Source organism: Sus scrofa, chromosome 13 (genome assembly GCF_000003025.6).
Source record: "Sus scrofa isolate TJ Tabasco breed Duroc chromosome 13, Sscrofa11.1, whole genome shotgun sequence".
NCBI lineage: Eukaryota > Metazoa > Chordata > Mammalia > Artiodactyla > Suidae > Sus > Sus scrofa.
In genome coordinates, this window is record NC_010455.5 from 21,792,800 (window position 1) to 21,816,206 (window position 23,407).

General features: G+C 41.7%; 1 protein-coding gene across 4 annotated transcripts in view; it reads right to left on the reverse strand.

The window, feature by feature from the left end:
- MLH1 (mutL homolog 1) overlaps window positions 1–23,407 on the reverse strand; it is an 86,514-nt gene that overhangs the window by 1,524 nt on the left and 61,583 nt on the right. For all 4 annotated transcript variants that reach the window (XM_021068364.1, XM_021068365.1, XM_021068366.1 and 1 more), the window contains 5 exon segments: window positions 7,518–7,626; window positions 5,421–5,484; window positions 1,396–1,560; window positions 752–844; window positions 377–490 (listed from right to left, as the gene is read on the reverse strand). In XM_021068364.1, the coding sequence (XP_020924023.1) occupies window positions 377–490; window positions 752–844; window positions 1,396–1,560; window positions 5,421–5,484; window positions 7,518–7,626 (545 nt within the window).

The window sequence follows — 23,407 nt, forward strand, 5'->3', positions numbered from 1 at the left end:
TCCTGGCAGAGCAGTGGGGAGATGCAATGTAGCAGGGCTGAAAGAGCCTGGGGAGACTGACCCAGAACCTGAAAGCTGTGGCTGCACACCTCTGGGCTAACAATGAGAGAAAGGGACCCACTAGCCCTGGAAGATCAACCTCTCCCCCACCAAGATGGCTTGGCCTTGTACACTGGACAGTTATTGAGCTCACTCTGGAGGTACCTTCCAGGAGTATTTTAGAAGGAAATAAAACTTGTAAGAGCTGACTACTGTGTTTAAAGCTTATGTCCAATGGAATCCTAGGAGGTTACAGAGGGGCAGTGTCACCATCCAAGCTTTGGGTGAGGGCCCATCCCAGTCCTCGGGTGCCAGCATACGTCCCTCTAGTACCTACCTGCTGGCCTGAGAGGGTCGACTCCTCAGATATGTACTGCTTCCGGATAGAGTAAAACATAGCACATTCTTTACTGAGACTTTCAAAACATTCCTTTTCTTCATCCCAGTTCACCTGGTGCAAAGAGAGAATTCAATACCTCAACCCAGGTATGTACTTTAAACACATTTCACTTCTAAATGAAGATCACAAACAACTTAAAAACTCAGTGTGACTTTTTAGGCATCAAAGGTGAAATCGGAAGTGCCGAATACTGCTGGGGGTGGTGGGGATGAGGGACCTCATCTTCATCATTATGGACGAGGCAGGGCTGTGCGCCCTTCCTCCAGCGCACACTCACACACTCACGTCCTTGATATTGGCTTGAACACTTGCCTCAGTGGCCAGGCGGAGAATGAAGATAGGCAGACCCTCCAAGGGAGGCACGTAATTGTCGATCAGAAGAGGTAAGCCAACCAGGTTCCCTTCCTGCTTGGGGGAAAAGGCCAGGACAGACAAGGGGACAAGGGAACACGCCGTTATGGTTTAGTTTAAGCAAATCCTATCTCCCTGGTGCTTTCTCCAGGTCTTGTCCTCATAGCTGCCAAGTTTAACTGGGCTGGGCACTGGGCAGGAGAGCTAAGCGTCTAAAAGAGCTTTCTGTCTCAAAATGTAGCAGAACAACCTTTTCTTTGGCTCTGCTCACCAGCCAAAGAACACATTAAGGAAAGCTCTCAAGGTCATGGGGTAAGAGGAAGCAACCAGGGAGCAAGTGGACAGGGCGTCATCTCCTTGACCAGGGCCTATGGGCACTTTGGGGTCCAGTTCTCCCTTGTGTCTGGGTCCTGCCCTGGGGACCAGAATGGGCACAAACAGATGATAACCTAGAGATGGAAATGGAGAGTGAAGAGAAGATGTCATACAGGTCACAGGCTGCTTCTGACAGGGCACCCAGCCTTCTTGCCCTGATCTTGGGCCAACTACAAAACCTGACTCTTATCTGAGACCACAATGGAGGCAGAAAAATGGCTGTCACACACCTCATCAATCTCCAAGGAGAAGTAGTCTGCAAGCATCTCAGCTTTCTTTTTCAGAAACTCAACAATGTATTCGGCAAGTCCTTCTTTGGGACCATCTTCCTCTGTCCAGCCGCTCTCGGGGCTATCCAAAGCCAGCATGGCGAGGTCAAAGAGCGGTGCTGGCTCCTAGAAGGAACGAGACCGTTAGGAGCGAGCGTAACAGTGCATATCCTAATGCAGCCTGAATTCCCACAAAACCATCATCACAGCAACAGGTGAGAAGCCAGGATCTAACACCCATTTCCCAACTACCCCGAGAAAAGTGAGAATCCACAAGCTCCTCCTTCTCACCAATGGCTCTTTCAACAGTGAAGATGTGACAAGACAAAAAGACAAGTGGGAAAGGCAAGACCATAGCTTTTGTGTAGGTGTGAGGACCCCACTTTGGTATTCCTAGAAAATCACAAGGCAGACAGATCATTTTTTCCTACTGCCTTACCCATAGCTAAAGCAAGGGGGGAGAAAGTTAAATGACAGTTTCAGATAAAGCATCAGATTAGGAAGAAGACTGAAGTGTAGTGTGAAAAATAAGAGGCCTAAATTTCCTTCAATTTCTTTCCTTCAGACATTGTTTCTGTTATCATACATTTTACCTCTGTGTGTTATAAACCCACAGTACACTGTTCTTTTTCATAATAACAGAGGAGCCAGTTAACAAAAAGACCTAACAATCCTAAATATTTATGCACTCAATAACACGGTATATGAAGGATAAAACAGAACTTCAAAGAAAAATAGACACAATTACACAGAGGCTTCAATACCCTTTTCTCGACCATTGACAGAACAAGTAGAAAATTGGGATATAGTAGATTTGAGTATCACCAGCAACTTGATACACCTATCATTTATAGAACATTCTACTCAACAAAACCGGAATACAAAAAAAAAAAAAAAAAAAAAAGACCCAGAATACAAATTATTTTCAATTGCACATAGAATGTTTACCAACATACACTATATTCTGGGCCATAAAACAAATCTTAAAAGGATTCAAATATATTCTCTGATAAACAATGGATTTAAGTTAGAAATCAGTACGAGATCTCTGGAAAATTCTCAAGTAATCAAACTAAACAATATACTTCTAAATAATGTGAGGGTCAAAAAATAAATAAATAAATAAAGGGAATTTAGAGAGCATTTTGGCCTGAATGAAAATGAAAACAATTTACCAAAATTTGTGGAAAGTTGCCAAAGCAGCACTTGGGGGGAATTTATAACACTTAACACCCATACTAGAGAAGAAAGATCTCCAATCAGTGACCTCAGCTTCTGAAACCAAAGGGCAAATTAAACCTAATATACGTAGGAGAAAGGAAATAATAAAGATCAGAGCAGGTAGCAGTGAAACAGAAATGAGAAAAACAACAGAAAAATCAAACCAAAAATCAATTCTTTGAGATGAGATTCACAAACCTTCAGCCAGGATGATCAAGTAAAAAAGAAAAGAAATAGGACTTCCTGTTGTGACACAGTGGAATGAATCAGACTAGTATCCATGAGGACGTAGGTTCAACCCCTGGCCTTGCTCAGTGGGTCAGGGATCCGGCATTGCCATGAGCTATGGTGTAAGTCGAAGACCTGGCTCGGATCCCATGTGGCTGTGGCAGAGGCTGGCAGCAATAGCTCTGATTCGACCCCTAGCCTGGGAACTTCCATATGCTGCAGGTGGGGCCCTTAAAAAAAAAGAGATGACACAAATTACCTATAGCAGGAATGGAGAGATTATGTTACTACAGATCTACAGACATTAAAAGAATAAAAACATTAAGAACAACTTTATGTCAATAAATTTGAAAACTTAAATGGACAAATTCCTTGCAAGAAACCAAATGATAAGGCTCACTCAAGAAAAAAAGCTTACATGAATAGCTCTTATCTATGAAAGAAATTAAATTTTTAGTTAAAAATCTTTCTATGAGGAAATCTCCAGATGGCTTCACTGATGAATTCTACCAAACATTTAGAGAATAAACAATTCTACACAACTCTTTTGGAAGATGGAAAAGGAAAAATATTTCCCAACTCATTCTATGAGGCCAGCAAGAATGATACCAAAACCAGACAAAGACATTAATAAGAAAACTACGAACCAATATCATCCATGTATACAAAGTTAAGAGTTATAAACAAAATTTTGGCAAATCAATTCCAATAATATAAAAAAAGATGATAATACATCATGTTCAAGCAAGATTCATCCCATGAATGCAAGCCAGTTTAAAATATGAAAAAGCAATGTAATTCACTATATTAACAAACTAAAGAAGGAAAGCCATACAATTATCTGAACAGATACAGAGAAAGCATCTGAAAAAACTCAGCATCCATTCCTGAATAAAAACTCTAAGCAAACAAGGAATAGAAAGGAACCTCCTCAACCGCACAAGGATCATCTACAAAAACCTACCTACACCAGAAGCATATACTTAAGGGTGAAAGACTGAATGCTCCCCTCATATCAGGAATAAGACAAGGATTTCCACTGTCACCACTAACATTCAACCCTGCACTAAGCTTCTTGCCAATACACTCATTCAAGAAAAAGAAAAAAAAAAAGGCATCCAGATTTGATAGCAAAGAATAAAACTGTTTATCCACAGATGCAGTAATCATCTATGTAGACAATCTTGTGGAATCCCCCCAAAAAAGCTACTAGAATAAGTGAGTTTAACAAGGTTGTAAGATATAAGATTAATGCACCAGAACACTTGTATTTCTATATACTAGCAACAAACAATTGGCAGTTTTTTTTTAAATGCCATTTACAATAGTATCCAAAAAATGTGAATTAAGGGATAAAACCTAACAAAAGATTTTCTCCGCAAATCTATAGATTCAACACAATCCCAATAAAAATTCCAGAGTGCTTTTTTGTAGAGTATGTCAGGCATAAAAAGAAGACATCAAACTATACAGATAGGTAGTATGATTTTAACTCTGAATTAAAATTAGGCAATGACAGTGGTGCAGGTTGCCATGGAGGTGTGGGTTCGATCTCCGGCCCAGCACAGTGAGTTAAAGGATCCGGTGTTGCTGCAGCTGGCACAGGTTGTGGCTGTAGCTCAGATTCAGTCCCTGGCCTGGGAACTTCCATATGACATGGGTGTGGCCATAAAATAAATTAATTAATTAAAATAAAATTTAGGGAGTTCCCATCATGGCTCAGTGGTTAACGAATCCGACTAGGAACCATGAGGTTGTAGGTTCGATCCCCGGCCTTGCTTAGTGGGTTAAGGATCCAGCGTTGCTGTGAGCTGTGGTATAGGTCACAGACACAGCTCAGATCTGGCATTGCTGTGGCCCTCATGTAGGCTGGCAGCTACAGCTCCAATTAGACCCCTAGCCTGGGAACCTCCATATACCGTGGGAGCCGCCCTAGAAAAGGCAAAAAGACAAAAAAAAAAAAAAAATTTAGCAATGACCACGTCATGAAAGAAATATACTAAAATTGTTAGTTAATGGAGTTCTCCTTGTGGCTCAGCAGTAACAAACCTGAAAGTATCCATGAGGATTCGGAATCAATCTCCAGCCTCAGTGGGTTAAGGATCCAGCGTTACCATGAGCTGTGGTGTAGGTCGCAGATGCAGCTCTAATTCGACCCCTGGCTTGGGAATCTCCATATGCGGCAGGCATGGCCCTAAAAAGAAAATAAATAAATAAATAAAATTGTGAGTTGAGGTTGTGTCTGGGTCATAAGCGTTAGAGAATGTTTATTTCTATTTTTAGCTCTTAAGTTTTCTTAAGTAGGTATGTATTCATTTTTATAATAACAATAATAAACATTTAAGTTAGCTACGAAGTGACTTTTTGCTTTGTATACAATTGTATTATAAAGATACCTCCATATGCAAATGATACAATAAACTATTCTAAGTACATCTGGAAAAATTTGATATACTACAAATAAGATAACAGGATAGAGGTATCCACAGAAATGACTGGTTGAAGTTTCAGAAATGAGAAGCAGGAAACAAACTTACCGATAACCTCAGAACACCAAAATTGGCAAAATCGTAAATGAGAATCTGGTAGAACAGCTCTTCACTGAAAATAAAAATGAAGTGACTTTAAGGAAAAGCTAAATCCATGCCCGAGAGCCAAGCAGTAGGGACGCAGTGGGAGAGAGAACCCGGGACACAGATGGGACAGGGATGTGCTCCTCGCAGTGGCCTTTCTAACAGCCCCGGCATCCCCTGCTCCACCAGGGCTTTGGCGACCTCCACACACGAGTCAGCAGAGCACTAAGACCCTGTGCCTTGTCATCACCCCTGCTCTGTCCCCAACCCTCTGTTGCTGTAACAGGTTCTGACCTCCACTATGATAAATTTGAGGAGTTTTCATTTGCTTACCTTTTCCTCACTTTAAATCACTCCTTTTACAACTCACCATTTAAAAAAGACAGGATGTACAGAGAGGACAGGGAGGCTTTCTATGTGGTCAGCAGTGGACATGGGCAGAATGAGACTAACTGGTGTGTGGTTTAGGCAGCTGTGCAGCATACAATACACTGAACTACTTATAAAAACACAGAATTGAAATAAGTGTCTCTATAGTTTTTAAAGCAATTTGAACCACATAATTCTTATTTAAAGACTTCCTTGCATTATCAAACAGACAAAGCATCTGTTCTGCCTGCATGATGGTGGGGACATGGAGGCATCCAGAGAATAACTGACTTGTCCCAGGTTAGAGTCAGGAAAGTGGGAATGTCGCTCTCACCCTGGTCACTTTCTCACTGGAAAAAAACATTTGCATTTATTAGCAGCTGGGATTCTAAGACTGGCCTGGATTTGTATCTGTGAAATGAAAGAACCTGAGAACTATGATATGTAGCCTTAGAAATCATGCACTAAGATTTGCTGAGGAAGAAAAAACAAGGGGAGCAGAATCCCCAACAATCAATATGAGTCAGATCACTGGGTGAGCCCACATGTTCTCAAGGAAAGACAATGGCCTCTGAGCTGAGCTGCACCCAGAGGGTTCCCAAGCCTAGAAGGAAGGAGTCCCGAACATTCAAGGAGGCAGGTGTGCCGGCAGTAAGCTTCCAGGCTAGGCAGGTGCTATGTTAGGGAGATCACGGGGGTTTTCATCTCTTGTGCCAACTCCAAGCAATGAACAGTGACCGCCCCACTCACAGGGCCAAGCAGCACTGCAAGGCCGCATTAGGGTTTATCGGGAAAGAGTCTCACAACCAACAAGTGACTTGTGTAGTGGATGCAGGTGGCAAGCACCCTCCCACCTCCACCAGAACTCTCTCGATGTAATTTCGAATGCTTCACAAGGCATCTAGAATATGTTATCCCCACCAGAACCTCAGGCAGCAACCCTGGGAAGTACCCACCAGATAAGCTGAAGGAAGCTATATTGATTAAGGATTCCAAATAACCTTTGTCTATCTTGCTTCTGAAAATATAATACTAAGAAATAAATTGATGTAGCAAATACCGCCTAAATTTTTTTAAATTAATTCAAGATCATATTTAACACAGGTTCTAGACTCAAGAGAAGCCTCACCAAGGTCCCTGGAAACAATCATCAGAAATGTCACTGGCTACATGCTGGGCAAATGGCACTGCTGGGCTCACCCTCCTGTGCTTACTGACCCTGAGGGCTCTTTGTGGCTAGAATAATCCTCTGCTACACCCCAAAGCCAGAAGAAAAAGAGGCGTCAGGCCCTCTTCCATCCCCCACAGCACCCTGCTGTACAAAACAGATGCTGGATCCCTCCACCAGCACCAAGCCCTCAACACCCAGTGCACAGCAGCCAACTTGTACTGAGCACCAGGCACCTACCAAACCCAGACATCGCATGTCATTTTACCTCCACAAAACCCTGCAGATTAAGTAGTAATAACACAAATTTACAGATCAGAAATCTGAGATGCAGGCTGGAAAAGTAACTTGTCCATGGTCACATGAATGGTAAATGATTGAGCCCAGATGTGAAACCACATGTGTCTGACTCCAAAGCTAGGGCCCTTTCCAACTATGTCACCCGGTTCTCCCCAGGTTTGCCTGTCTGCCTCCAGGACCACTCGCCTAGCAGCTCTGCCCTTTTCATGTACACACCCATTTACCTAAGTTTGGTGGTGTTCAGAAGGTATAACTTGGTCTGATGCTGTGCCAAGGCCCACTGAGGATTCACACAGCCCACAAAGGAATGGTTATGTAGCATCTCCCGGAGAGCTGGAAAACAAAACACAGGTCAGTAACTGCACCCCACCAATACCTCTCTGCAACCCAAAGTACCAAGCACCAGAGTTAGAGATGACAAATGAGCAAAGATGCCCAAACAGAACCACTTGCTGAAAACACACACAAAGGAGGAAAAGGACAGAACTAATCTTTGACAATGCAATAAGGAACTGCCAAAAGATTAAAGAATACTCAAAGATCATAATGTAACACGAAGCAGGAAGCCAGAGAAGTCACAAGAGCCCTGAAGCCAGCTTTATCCAAAGACACCAGGGGAACCACAAGAATCATGAAGTTCAGTTTCTGAAGGCTCTGAGGTGTAGAGAAAGAAGCAAACGCCTAGAATGGGGTGAAATGGGAATGGAACAGGAAGTCACTGTTGGGCTTTTGCAGCCAAGATTCACACAAAGCAGGTTGCCTTAAAACCTTAAGTGGAGATTTTAGCTTAAACTGCTTCCAGGGCTGACTGTTCCTCCAGGTTCCTGACAGAATCAAAAGCAGATTCTCTGTGGAGAAATTCATCTTTGATCCAGACTTCAATCTGATCCCATCTTTGATCACACATAAAGTACCAGAAACTAGTGGTCAAAAAATTACAAAACATACAAACCAGGCACCAAGAATTAGAATCCAAAAGAAATCACAGAATCCTATCTGCCAAGTTTTAGAGACTGAAAATATTGGCAAAGATGATAAAATAAGCATGTTCAATATGCTTACAAGGTATTAAAACACTGAACAAAGAGTTCCTGTCATGGCACAGCGGAAACAAATCCAACTAGGAACCATGAGGTTGTAGGTTCGATCCCTGACCTTGCTCAGTGGGTTAAGGATCCGGTGTTGCTGTGAGCTATGGTGTAGGTTGCAGACAAGGCTAGAATCTGGTGTTCCTGTGGCCGTGGTGTAGGCCGACATCTGTAGCTCCGATTAGACCCCTAGCCTGGGAACCTCCACATCCCACCGGTGTGGCCCTAAAAAAGCAAAAAGACAAAAAACAAACACACAAAAAACCAAAACACACACACACTGAATAAGTGGCAGGAGACTATCAAAAATGATCAAGGGAAAACAAGTATCATATGACATCACATATTTAGAATCTAAAAAATAATACAAATGAATTTATTTACAAAACAGAGCTGACACAGATAACAAACTTACGGTTACCAAAGGGAAGGCAGGTGAGGAAGGACTAACTAGGAGTAAAGGATTAAGAGATGTATACTACTATATATAAAATAAATAACAGGAGCTACTGTAAATACAGCACAGGGAACTATATTCAAAATGCTGTAATAACCTACAACAGAAAATAACCCGAAAAAGAATATGTGTAGGGGTGTATGTGTGTATAACTTAATCACTTTGCTGTACACCTGAACCTAACAGTATTATAAATCAACTATACTTCAATTGAAAATATAAATAGAAAAAAGGGGGTAAGGGATAAATTAGGAGGTTGGGATTAACATACTCACTGCTATATAAAAAATACATAATCAACAAGGACTTACTGGATAGCACAGGGAACTCTACTCAATATTATATAATAACCTATATGAAAAAAAGAACCTGTATATGTGTAACTGAAGCATTTGCTATATACCCAGAACTAACACAAGATTGTAAATCAACTATCCTCCAATATAAATTAAATCCAAAAAAAAAAAGAATGACATGGAGTTCCCTTGTGGCACAGTGGGTTAAAGATCTCGGGTTGTCACTGCAGTGGGTTCAATTCATGGCCCAGGAACTTCTACATGCTGCTGGTGTAGCCAAAAAAAAAAAAAAAAAAAAAAAAAAAGGAAAAGAAAGAAAGAAAGAACACCGATCTTACTCTTTCAAAAAACAGAGAAACTCCGTTGTGGCTCAGCAGTAATGAACCTGACTAGTATCCATGAGGATGCAGATGTGATTCCTGGCCTTGCTCAGTGGGTTAAGGATCTAGTGTTGCCGTGAGCTGTGGTGTAGGTCACAGAGGTGGCTCGGATCCCACGTTGCTGTGGCTGTGGTGTAGGCTGGAAGCTGCAGCTGAATCGACCCCTAAACTGGGAACTTCCATATGCCACCAGTGTGGCCCTAAAAAGCAAAAACAAAACAACACAACAACAACAAAGAAACAGAGGAACTCTTTCAAAAAATGGAGGAAGAATAATTCCTAGCTGAAAAGGATAGCATATCCCTAACACCAAACCTGAGAAAATATTAAAAAAAGAAAAATCGGAGTTCCCGTCGTGGCGCAGTGGTTAACGAATCCGACTAGGAACCATGAGGTTGCGGGTTCGGTCCCTGCCCTTGCTCAGTGGGTTAACGATCCGGCGTTGCTGTGAGCTGTGGTGTAGGTTGCAGACGCGGCTCGGATCCTGCGTTGCTGTGGCTCTGGCGTAGGCCAGTGGCTACAGCTCCGATTGGACCCCTAGCCTGGGAACCTCCATATGCCGCGGGAGCAGCCCAAAGAAATAGCAAAAAAAAGACAAAAAAAAAAAAAAAAAAGAAAAATCTTTCATGGTCAGAGATGCAAAAATCCTTAACAAAACATTAGAAAATTAAATCCAGCAATATTTAAAAAAAAAAAAAAAAGAATAACATATCATAATCAAGTTGAGATTAGGCCAGGAACACAAGGTCATTTAACATTTGGAAAATCTCACCATATTAACAGAGTAAATGAGAAATACATGATCATTTTAACAGATTAGAAATAGTATTTGACAACAACAATTTATAATTAAAAACTCTCAGCAGGGAGTTCTTGTCATGGCACAGCGGAAATGAATCTGACTAGAAACCATAACGTAGGTTCAATCCCCGGTCTTGCTCAGTGGGTTAAGATCCAGCGTTGCGTGAGCTGTGGTGTAGGTTGCAGATGCGGCTTGGATCTGGCGTTGCTGTGGCTGTGGCCAGCAGCTGGGAACCTCCATATGCCGAAGGATATCTAGGGAGTTCCCTGGTGGCCTAGCAGTTAAAGATCCAGCGTTGTCACTGCAGTGGCTCAAGTTTGATCCTTGGCCGGGAAACCTGTACAGCCAAAAACAAAAAAAAGGAAAAGGGGATCTATGAAAAAACTCCAACTAAACATTATGTTCAATGGTGAAATACTGAATGCATTCTTTCCACAATAGAAAACAAGATAATTAATGCCTATGCTCATTCAACCTATTTGACATTGTAATGAGGCAAGGAAAAGTAACAATATACAAACATGAAAGGAAAAAAGAACTGTTTCTAGCCACACCGTTGGTAAGGTCACATGATACAAGGTCTTTTGAGGGTTTTTTTGCTTTCGTTTTGGATTCTTTTTGGTCACCCCCATGGTATGTGGAAGTTCCCAGTGCAGGGATCAAACCTGTACCATGGCAGTGACCTGAGCCAATGCAGTAACAACACTGGACCATTAACCCAGTGAACCACACAGGAACTCCCTATATTTTAATTACTAATTGATGGGGTCAAAAGTTCATGGAAAACAATAGGGAAAAGAATTTTGACTCAATCTTAGAAATTAAAGCCAAAATTGGGAAGGATGGGATCAAGATAGTGGAGGAGGAGAGCATGGAGCTTAACTCCTCACACAAAAACATTAAAAATGCATCTACGAGTGGAACAATTCACACAGAACATCTACTGAACAGTGGCAAAAGACCTCCACTTAACCAGGTAGAACAAAAGGAAAAAAGAGAGAAAGAGAAAGAAATTAGGATTGGCCCCGAACCCCAAGGACGGAGCTGTGAAGGACAAAAGGTTCCTGCATCCTGAGAAGTCCTCTCACTGGAGGCTGAATCAGCCTGGATGGGAGTCCAGAACTACATGGGCCACTACCAAATGCAACCCCCTTCAGTCCCACAATGACTGCTGCACCTGCACACTCTCTATCAAGAGGTTAACAGACAGCACACAATGAGGAAAGAGGCAGCAAGTATTCAAAACTAAAAGAAGCCCCTCCATCCACAAGACACAAAGGTGGAGTACAAGAACTTGAGTTCACCTCCAGTCATGAAAACATAAAAGTCATAACTAGCTGTTGAACAACCATCAACAAAAAAGACTATAGCCTACCAAAAAAGATATTTTATATCCAAAGATAAAGAAGTGACAATGTGACAGCAGAAGGGGGGGCACTTTCATGATATAATCAAATCCATACCAACAGAGTAGGCAAACCACAAACTGGAAAGTAATTTTATCTCACAGGAGAGTTCTGTGCCCCACATGTACCTGGGGGCATAGCATTGAGAGGAGGAGCCCCCAGAGCATTTGGCTTTGTAAGTCAGCAGGGCTTGAGTGCAGAAGCCCCACAGGAGTGGAGGGAACAGAGGCTCCATTCTTGGAGGGTGTACACAAGGGTTCACGTGTACTGTGACCCAGCACAAAGCAGTTACGCCATAGAAGCCTGGGCCAGACCTACCCATGGGTCTTGGATGATCTACGGAGTCTGGGGTTGGCTGTGGCTCACTGATGGGGCAAGGACACTAGTGGCAGAGGCCCAGGGAATACTGATCACCATGAGCTCTTTTGGAGGCCTCAATTTTGGCAGCAAAAATTGGCCCCACCCAACAGCCTACAGGCTCCAGTGCTAGAACACCCAAAGTCAAACAACCCGCAGGGTAAGAACACAGCCCACCCCTCTGCCAACAGGTTGCCTAAACACATACTGAGCTCACAGCCACTAATAAACACAGCCCTGCCCAAAAGAGGGACAAGACCTAGTTCCACTCACCAGTGAGCAGGCACCAGTCCCTCCCACCAGGAAGAATACACAAGTCACTGGACCAACCTCACCCACCAGGGGGGCAGACACTAGAAAGAAGAGAAATTATAACACTGCAGCCTGCCAAAAGGAGACTCAAACACAGAAAATTAAACAAAATGCAACAGCAGAGAAATACGTTGAAAACAAACGAACAAAACAAAACCCCAGAAGAACAACTAAGTGAAGTGGAGACATGCAATCTACCTGAAAAAGAATTCACAGTAATGATAAATATGATCCAAGATTTCAGAAAAAGGACAGAGGCACAGACTGAGGAATTACAAGAAGCAGTTTGATACTGGCACAAAAAGAGAAATATAGATCAGTGGAATAGGATAAAGAGCCCAGAAATAAAACCACCACCTAAGGTCAATTAATCTACAACAAAGGAGGCAAGAACATTGGAGAAGAGACAGTCTCTTCAATAAGGAGTGCTGGGAAAATAGGACATCTACACATAAAAGAATAAAATAAGAACATTCTCTAATACTACACACCAAAATTAACTCAAAAATGATTAAAGATGTAAACATAAGGCCAGATACTATAAAACTCTTGGAGGAATGCATAGGCAGAACAGTCTTTGACATATATTGCAGCAATTTTTTTTTGATCCACCTCCTAGAATAATGAAAATAAAAACAAATAAATAAATGGGACCTGATGCTTAAAAATTTTGTACAGCAAAAATAACCATAAAGAAAATGAAAAGACAATACACAGAATGGAAGAAAATATTTGCAAACAAAGCAACTAACAAGGGATTAATCTCCAAAATATACAAACAGCTCTCATGCAGCTGAATATCCAAAAAACAACCCAATCAGAAAGATGGCAAAGATCTAAACAGACATTTCTCCAGAGAAAACATACAGATAGCCAAAAAGCACATGAAAAAATTCTCAACATAACTAATTATTAGAGATATGCAAATCAAAACTACAATGAGGTATGACCTCATACCACTCAGAATGGCCATCATCAAAAAGGCTCCAGACAAAATGCTGGGAGAGTTCCCATTGTGGTTCAGAGGGTTAAGGACCCAAAGTCACCTCTGTGAGGAGGCAGTTCGATCCCTGGCCTTGCTCAGCACTGCCACAAGCAGCAGCACAGGTCACAGATGTGGCTCAGATCTGGTGTTGCTATGGATGTAGCATAGGCCCCAGATGCAGTAATGATTTGACCACTGGTCCAGGAACTTCCATATGCTGCAAGTGTGACTAAAAAAAAGAAAAACAGAGAGGCGAGATCAAGATGGCAAAGAAGGACTGGAGCTCACCTTCTCTCATAAAAGCATCAAAATTACAACCAACTACTGAACAAACCTTCAGCCAAATATACTTCAAACAATCAAAAAAGATATCCTACTCCAGGAGATAGAGGAGGCCACATCAAGACGATAGGAGGGGCAATTCGCAATATAAGCAACACCACACCTGCTATGTGGGCAGCCCACAGATGGGAAAGTACCTCTATCAGAGAGACTCACCTGAGTGAGAGTTGTGAGCCCCATATCACATTCCCACACCTGGCGATCTACCACTGGGAGGAGCCCCCAGAGCATTTGGCATTGAGTACCAGCAGGGCTTGTGTGCAGGAGCTCCACAGGACTGGGGTAAACAGAGAGCCCATTCTCGAAAGGCACACACATTTTCATGTGTGCCTGGGTCACAGGGCAAAGCAGAGACTGCACAACCATCTGGGTCAGACCTGACTGCAGTTCTTAGAGGATCTCCTGGGGAAAATAGGGAGTAAATGTGGATCATTGTTGGGGAAGGCAAGAGTCTTGGGAATAATCATCAGCATGTGTTCCTCTAGATGTGGCCATTTTGGAAAAATCTGGCCCTACCCATCAGGGCTGAGAAGCCCCAGGCCAAACGACAAACCAGGTGGGAACACAGCCCCACCCATCAGCAAAAAGGCTGCCTAAAAACCACACAGCCACCTCTGATCTCACCCAGAGATGAAGCCCCACCCACCAGAAGGATAAGAATCAGCTCCACCTACTAGTCAGGAAGCCTACAACAAGTCTCCATACCAACTTCAGTCAAGGGTTGGGGAGGCAGGTGGACATAAGAAGTAAGAGAGGCTATGACTCTACTGTTTGCAAAAAGGAGACCACACCAAAAACCTATAAAAAATGAAAAGGCTGAGAAGCAAGACTCAAATAAGGAAGCAGAAAAAAACACAAAACAGAAAAAGGGCTAAGTGATCTGGAGATTAAGAACCTCCATGAAAAAGACTTTAGACTGATGATAGTGAAGATGATTCAGGATCTCGGAAATAAACTGGAGGCAAAGATTGACAAATTACAAGAAACACTGAGCAAAGCAATAGAAGATTTAAGGATTAAGCAAGCAGAGATGCAAAAAACAATAACTGAAATAAAAAATTCACTAGACGCAACCAACAGCAGATAGAGGAGGCAGCAGAATAAATAAGCAAGGTGGAGGACAGACTACTAGAAATCACTGATGCAGTATAAAAAAGAGAAAAAAAGATTGAAAAGAAATGAAAATAATCTAAGAGAATGCTGGGACAACTTTACACACACCAATATCTGTATTATAGGGGCGCCAGAAAGAGAAGAGAGAGAAAAAGGACCAGAGAAAATATTTCAAGAAATAATAGCTGAAAACTTCCCTAACATGGGAAAGGAATCGCTCACACTAAAAACCAGGAAGCACAATGTGTACCATATAAAATAATCCGAAGGAGGAACACCCTGGAACACATACTAAACAAATTGACCAAAATTAAAGACAAAGAGAAAATACTGAAGCAGCTAGGGAAAAGAAACAAATAACATACAAGGAAACCCAATAAGGTTATTGGCAGATTTTTCAGCAAAAACTCGGCAGATTTTTCAGCAGAAACTCAGAAGGGAGTAGCACGATATAATTAAGGTGATGAAAGGAAAAAAACCTCCAACCAAGATTACTCCACCCAGCAAGGCTCTCATTCAGATTTGAAGGAGAAATCAAAAGCATTACAGACAAGCAAAAGCTAAGAGAATTCAGAATCACTAAACCAGTTTTACAACAAATACTAAAAGAACTTCTCTAGGTGGAAAAGAAAAGGCCACAACTAGAAACTAAAATATTACAAATGACAAGGCCTACCAGTAAAGGACACATATAGGAGAGGTAGGAAATCATCCACACACAAATATGCTACTGAAATCCGAAATCATGAGGAGGGTACAAATGCAGGACACTGGAGATGCACTTGCAACTAAGAGATCAACAACTTAGAACAAACTTGTATATATAGAGACTCCTGTATCAAAACTTCAGGGTAAGTGCAAGCCAAAAATCAACAACAGCTACACAAATGAGAAAAAGTAATCCAAACACAACACTAAAGAGAGTCATCAAACCAACAAAAGAGCAAGATAAGAAGGAAAGAAAAAAAGGCAGCAAAAATCCAAAACAGATAAAACGGCAATAAGAACATACATAACAATAATCACCTTACCTTAAATGTAAATGGACTAAATGCCCAAAACAAAAGACATAGACTGGGTGAATGGACACAGAAACAAGACCCATATATAAGCTGTCTTCAAGAGACCCACATCAGTTCTAGGGTCACATACAAACTGAAAGTGAGAGGATGGGGAATTCCCGATGTGGCTCAGTGGAAAGAAATCTGACTAGTATCCATGAGGACGCAGGTTAGATCCCTGGCCTCACTCAGTGAGCTAAAGATCTGGCGTTGCTGTGAGCTGTGGTGTAGATCACAGACATGGCTCAGATCTGGTGTTGCTGTGGCGGAGGCCAGGGGCTAGAGCTCCAGTTCAACCCCTAGCCTGGGAACCTCCATATGCCTCAGGTGGGGGACAAAGATAGAAAAAAAACAAAAGAGAGGACGGAAGAAAACATTCCATGCAAACGGAAATCAAAAGAAAGGTGGAGTAGTAATACTTATATCAGACAAAACAGACCTTAAAGAATATCATAAGAGACAAAGAAGAACATTACCTATGATCAAGGGATCAATCCAAGAAGAAGAAAACTGGAAATATATACGCACCCAACATAGGATCACCTCAATACATGAGGCAACCGCTAATAATCCTAAAAGGAGAAACTGACAATAACACAATAATAGTGGAGGACTTTAACACACCATTTACAGCAATGGAGAGATCATCCAGACAGAAAATCAACAAGGAAACACAGGCCTTAAATGAGGCATTAGAGAAGATGGACTTAATATTTATAGAATATTACGGGGATTTCCTATTGTGGCACAGTGGAAATGAATCCAACTAATATCCGTGAGGATGCAGATTTGATCCCTGGCCTCACTCAGTGGGTTGGGGATATGGTGTTGCTGTGAGCTGTGGTGTAGGTCACAGACACAGCTCAGATCCCGTGTTGCTGTGGCTGTGGTGCAAGCTAGCAGCTGTAGCTCTAATTAGACCCCTGGCCTGGGAACTTCCATCTGCTACAGCTGCAGCCCTAATAGGCAAAAACAAAATTACAAAACATTCCATCCAAAAGCAGCAGAATACACATTCTTCTCAAGCACACATGGAACATTCTCTAGGATAGATCACATTCTGGGCCACATATCAAGTTGCAATAAATTTAAGAAAACTGAAATCAGGAGTTCCCATCATGGTACAGCAGAAAGAAGCCAACTAGGAACCATGATATTGCAGGTTCGATCCCTGGCCTCACTCAGTGGGTTGAGGATCCAGCATTGCCATGAGCTGTGATGTAGGTCACAGATGCGGCTCTAATCTGGCATTGCTGCAGCTGTGGCACAGGCCGGCAGCTGTAGTTCCGATTTGACCCTTAGCCTGGGAACCTCCATATGCTATAAATGCGGCCCTAAAAAGCAAAAAAAAAAAAAAAAAAAAAGTGCTGAAGAGGGTCTTCAGAAAAGGTAATCCTCCTACACTGCTGGTGGGAATATAAATTGGTACAGCCACTATGGAGAACAGTATGAAGGTTCCTTAAAAAACTAAAAATAGAACTACTATATGACTCAGCATTCCCACTCCTGGGTATATATCCAGAGAAAATGATAATTTGAAAAGATACTTGCACAGCCAATATAATACTCAATGGACAAAAACTGAAAGCCTTCCCACTGAAATCTGGAACAAGACAAGGATGCCCACTCTCACCACTTTTATTCAACATAATGTTGGAAGTCCTAGCCACAGCAATCAAACAACAGAAATAAAAAGGTATGCAAATTGGAAGAGAAGAGATAAAACTGTCACTCTATGCAGATGACATGATACTATATACAGAAAACCCTAAGGACTCCACACAAAAACTACTCAAACTGATCAGTGAATTCAGCAAAGTAGTAGGATATAAGATTCACATTCAGAAATCAGTTGCATTTCTGTATAATAACAATGAAATATTAGAAAAGGAATATAAAAATACCTTTAAAAATCACACCCCCAAAAATTAGATACCTACGAATACACCTGATCAAGGAGGTGAAAGATTTATTTGCTGAGAACTATAAAACATTCATCAAGGAAATTAAAGAGGATTCAAAGACAAAGAAAGATATTCCATGCTCCTGGTATGGAAGAATTAATATTGTTTAAATGGCCATATTACCCAAAGCAATCTACAGATTCAATGCAATCCCTATTAAATTACCCATGACATTTTTCACAGAACTAGAACAAACAATCCAAAAATTTATATGGAATCACAAAAGATGCAGAACTGCCAAAGCAATTCTGAGGAATAAAAACCAAGCAGGAGGCATAACTCTCCCAGACTTCAGGCAAGATTACAAACTACAGTAATCACAACAGCATGGTACTGGTACCAAAACAGACATACAGATCAATGGATCAGAACAGAGAACCCAGAAAAAAAAAAAAACAGATACCTATGGTCAATTAATCTTCAACAAAAGAGGCAGGAATATAAAATGGGAAAAAGACTGCTACAATAAGTGGTGCTAGGAAAACAGGACAGCCACATGTAAATCAATGAAACTAGAACGCATCTTCACACCATGCATAAAAATAAATTCAAAATGTCTTAAAGACTTAAACATAAGACAAGACACCATAAAACTCCTAGAAGAGAACACAGGCAAAACATTCTCTGACACCTACTGTACACATGTTTTCTTAGGTCAGTCTCCCAAGGCTGCAGAAATAAAAACAAAAACAAACCAGTGGTACCTAATCAAACTTACAAGCTTTAGCACAGCAATGGAAACCATAAAAAAAACAAAAAGATAACCTACCGAATGGGAGAAAATAGTTTCAAATGATGCAACTGACAAAGCTTAATCTCTAACATATACAAACAACTTGCACAACTCAACAGCATGAAAAACAATAACCCAACTGAAAAATGGGCAGAGGATCTGAATAGACACTTCTCCAAAGAAAATTTACAGAGGGCCAATAGTTACATGAAAAAATGCTCAACATCACCGATTATTAGAAAAACGCAAAGCAAAACTACAATGAGGTACCAGAATGGCCATCATTAACAAGTCAACAAATAACAAATGCTGGAGAGGGTGTGGAGAAAAGGTTACCCTCCTTCACTGTTGGTGGGAATGTAAACTGGTATAACCACTATGGAAAACAGTATGGGGAGGACCTCAGAAAACTAAATACAGAACTAAATATAAACTAAATATAGATCCAGCAATTCCAGTCCTGGGCATATATCCAGACAAAACTTTCACTGAAAGACATACATGCACCCCTATGTTCACTGCAGCACTATTCACAACAGCCAAGACATGGAAACAACGTAAATGTCCACTGACAGATGAATGGATTAAGAAGATGTGATACATAAACACAATGGAATACTACTCAGCCATAAAAAAGAACCAAATAATGCCATTTGCAGCAACATGGATGGAAATAGACTCATACAAGTGAAGTTAAGTCAGAAAAATAAATACCATCTGATATCACTTATATCTGAAGTCTAATATATGGCACAACCAAATCTATCTACAGAAAGGAAACAAACTCATGGACTTGGAGAATAGACTTGTGGTTGCCAAGGGCGGGGGAGGGGAGGGAATGGGATGGACTGGGAGTTTGGGGTTAGTAGATGCAAACTATTGCATTTGGAGTTGATAAGCAATGAGATCTTGCCGTAGAGCACCGGGAACTCTATCTAGTCACTTGTGATGGAACATGATGGAGGATAATATGAGAAAAGGAATATATATATATACATATATATATACAACTATAATACAAAAAATAGGTTGGAGTTCCCGTCATGGCTCAGTGGTTAACAAATCCAACTAGGAACCATGCGGCTCGGATCCTGCGATGCTGTGACTCTGGTGTAAGCCAGTGGCTACAGCTCCAATTGGACCCCTAGCCTGGGAACCTCCATATGCCGCAAGAGCGGCCCAAGAAATGGCAAAAAGACAAAAAAAATAAATAAAATAAATAAAAATCTTTTTTTTTTTTTTGCTTTTCAGGGCTGTACCCACATCATATGGAGGTTCCCAGGCTAGGGGTCGAATTAGAGCTGTAGCTGCTGCCTGCACCACAGCCATAGCAACACGGCATCTGAGCCACATGTGTGACCTACACCACAGTTGATGGAAATGCTGGATCCTTAACCCACTGAGCAAGGCCAGGGATTGAACCTGTATCCTCATGGATACTAGTCAGACTTATTTCCACTGCCCCACAATGGGAACTCCGAAAAAAATAAAAATCTTAAAAAAAAGAAAGGGACATTTAAATGTAAAATACGCTTAATAATACTTTGTCTGTCTAAATGTGCTTTAATTAGGTATCTTTAAATTCTCTATAAATACTTATTAAGCTATCAGCACTTTGGTGAAATGTGAATAACAATGTGTATAAAAATAAAGGGTGTAATACTATTTTAAAATGAGAGAGAGAGAGATACGAACCTCAATGTTCATGCAGCACTATTTCCAACAGCCAAGAAATGGATATAACCTAAGTGTCATCACTAGATTAAAGGAGGTGCTTAGGGCAGACCATGAAAGTTCTGAGGAAAATAATTATAAGCAAATAATATTGGCCAAATCCAAACAAACTGACAATAACAATGTAATACAGGACAATTATATATTCAAGTGGAAACTGTAATATAACAGACACTAAAGGTAAATTCCAGATAGACCAGCAATTTAAGTATAACATTTTAGGACAAAATATTAGAGCATATACATATGTATTTTCAGCCACAACCATCGCATGGGGAAGTTCCCAGGCTAGGGATAGCACCCAAGCCACAGCAGCAGCCCTGGTCACTTCAGTGATAATGCCAGCTCCTTAACCTTGTTGTACCGAAATGGAACTTGTAGCATATATTTTCATTATCCCATAGTTGGAAAGAATTCCTGAATAAGATACAGAGGCCAACATATAAAGAAAAACTCTAAGAAATTCTGTTCATTAAAAGCACTCATAAAAAGGACTTGCCGTGTGGCTCACAACATAACTACTCGATATTGCTTCTACAAAAGCACTCATAAAAATATACGCATGAGCCCTAAACTGATGGAAGATATTTTATTTATCTACATTACTATCTAGAATACCTAAAAAAACTCCTAAAGTCACTTAGAAAACACCAAAACCCAAGAGAAAGATAGGCAGAAAAATTCAACAGTCACTTAACAGAAGAAATACATTTACTCAAATTTTCCGTGATCAGGAAAACACTAATGAAAACCATAATTAACACCATTTCATGAACAATTAACTGGTACAAAGTCTGACAACGTCAAACAAAGGAGAAAAAGTGGAGCAAAGCAACTCTTCACACTTTTGGTGTGACCATACTCAGTGACCTGTCTTGAAGACAAGCTGTCCCTTACAAGCCAGCAGTAAGTCTAAGTGTGGGTCTACCCTGCGCAGAGCTTCCCAGCCCACGTGCCAACTCCTGGAAACGGGTCAGACCTCAAAGTCCCCAAATATCATTCCAAAGTAGAATGAAGGGCTTAACACACGGTAGAGTTGGGAAGTGGAATCTATTATAAACAGAAAGAGTAAACTAGAGAGTAACAAAATGGGTGAATTTTAGGACGAGGTATACCCATTTATATGCACTGCAGAAAAAGACAGTGTAATTCCGTTCATATAAAATTGAACATTTTTAAAACTAAACAATAAATTTTGTAGGGCTACAAATATGGGTAGTAAAACTAAAATAAAAGAAAGGAAATAGTTATCACAAAATGTAGGGGAGTTCCTGTTGTAGCTCAGTGGGTTAAGGACCCGATGTTGCCTCTGTGAGGATGTGGGTTCGATCCCTGGCCTCGTTCAGTGGGTTAAAGACACTGTTTCCACAAGCTGCAGTGTAGGGCACAGATGTGGCTCAGATCCAGTGTTGCCATGACTGTGGTGTAGGCAGCAGCTCCAGCTTCGATTCAACCCCTAGCCCAGGAACTTCAATATGCTGTAGGTACAGCCATAAAAAGAAAAAATTATAATAATGTAGGGCCACAGTTACCCTACAGGAGGAGGGAAGGGGCTGGGACAGGGAAGGAGGACAGGGCTGCATGGGAGACGGCAATGTGCTGTTGTTTTAAGCAGGTGATCATTTGTTTTTTCCTGTAAATCCCACTTTTTTTTTTTCCTGCTGAGTCTGAGGCATGTGGAAGTTCCCAGGCCAGGGATGGAACCTGTGCGACAGCAGTGCCAAGTCCTTAACCACTAGACCACCAGGGAACTCCAAGCTTACCTTTCATATGCATGATTTTGTATCTACTACTTTATCTCTGTATGTGTGAATGTGTATGTACATATATATTTACTGAAAGAAGTAAAAACATCACCACCACAAAAGGGGGGTAGAGGAGAGGGGTTGGAGACAGCAGGGTGAGGGTCTGAGGACAGCAATAAGCCTGTACATCACATTTTTACTGTACTTTTTTTTAAAGCTTAGGCACAACACGTGAGTTCTCACATTGTTACATAAGTTCTGCAATGCTTTCTAATCCCTCTCTAAAAAGAGGCTGATTTTCCTCACTTTTAGAATAAGTGCTCCCTTCTGTTCCCAATGGAAACTCAATGTCTCTACAGGATGTTCTGCGTAGGCAGAAAGTAATTATTTTAAAAGCTGGAGAACATCAAATAATCTTGAATAATGAGGCACTGGAGGAAAGAGAGGCAGTGTAATATACTAAAAATGGGTCAGATATTTTTCCACACAAATTTGTCATCGAAGCTCTGACGCATCCACAGCTACTTAAGCTGGTGCGGGGAGTGGCAGCGGGCGGGGGGGCGGGGGGGCATTGGCTCCCAACACGGGGCTCCATCCAGACAAGAGGGCAACACAGAGGATGAGGAGGACAGGTGGGGTTTCCCCTCCCTGGCTTCATGAGGCTGCCTGCACCTGCCCCCACCTCCTACCAGACCTCAAGAGCCTGTGTTTCATTCCTCCCCTAATTATAACCACAGTAAGGGAGGTCTGAGGGCATTTCCCTACCATCCTACTAGCAGCAAAATGGGACCAAATCCTCTATGCTTCAAAGCCAAGCCACACATCCAAGTTCACAGCGGCAGCCTAGGTCTCAGCATGTTTTCCTGAGGAGCATCAGGTAAAGCCGCCCAAAGGAAGGGTAAGGGGACCTTTGGTCCCCAAGACCACTGCAGAACAGGAGTTGGCTCCCCAGCAACCCTAGGCACAATGGCTTCTGCTGCTGCTTGAGCTGACTGAGAAGCCTCCCAGGAAGACGGCAACCCGTCACCCTGGCTCACGTGGTCTCTCTTCCAGAATGTCCCTCATCAGGCAAGTTACCAAACCCAAATACCCCCACACCACCGTGGACACATTTAAGACAGGGGTTTGAGCTCACCCAATGCATTTTCTGCCTCAGGACTCAGCACAGCAGCACTCTGGACAAAGAAGACCCTTGACAAATGTCTGCTAAATTGACTTCTCAAACCAAAAGAAACTCATCTGGTGACAAACCATAGAAGAGTGTGTATAGTTAAACCCAGAACTGTTCACCAAAGACCAACAAAATAAAGCTGGGGATAAAATATTAAGCATATTTTCA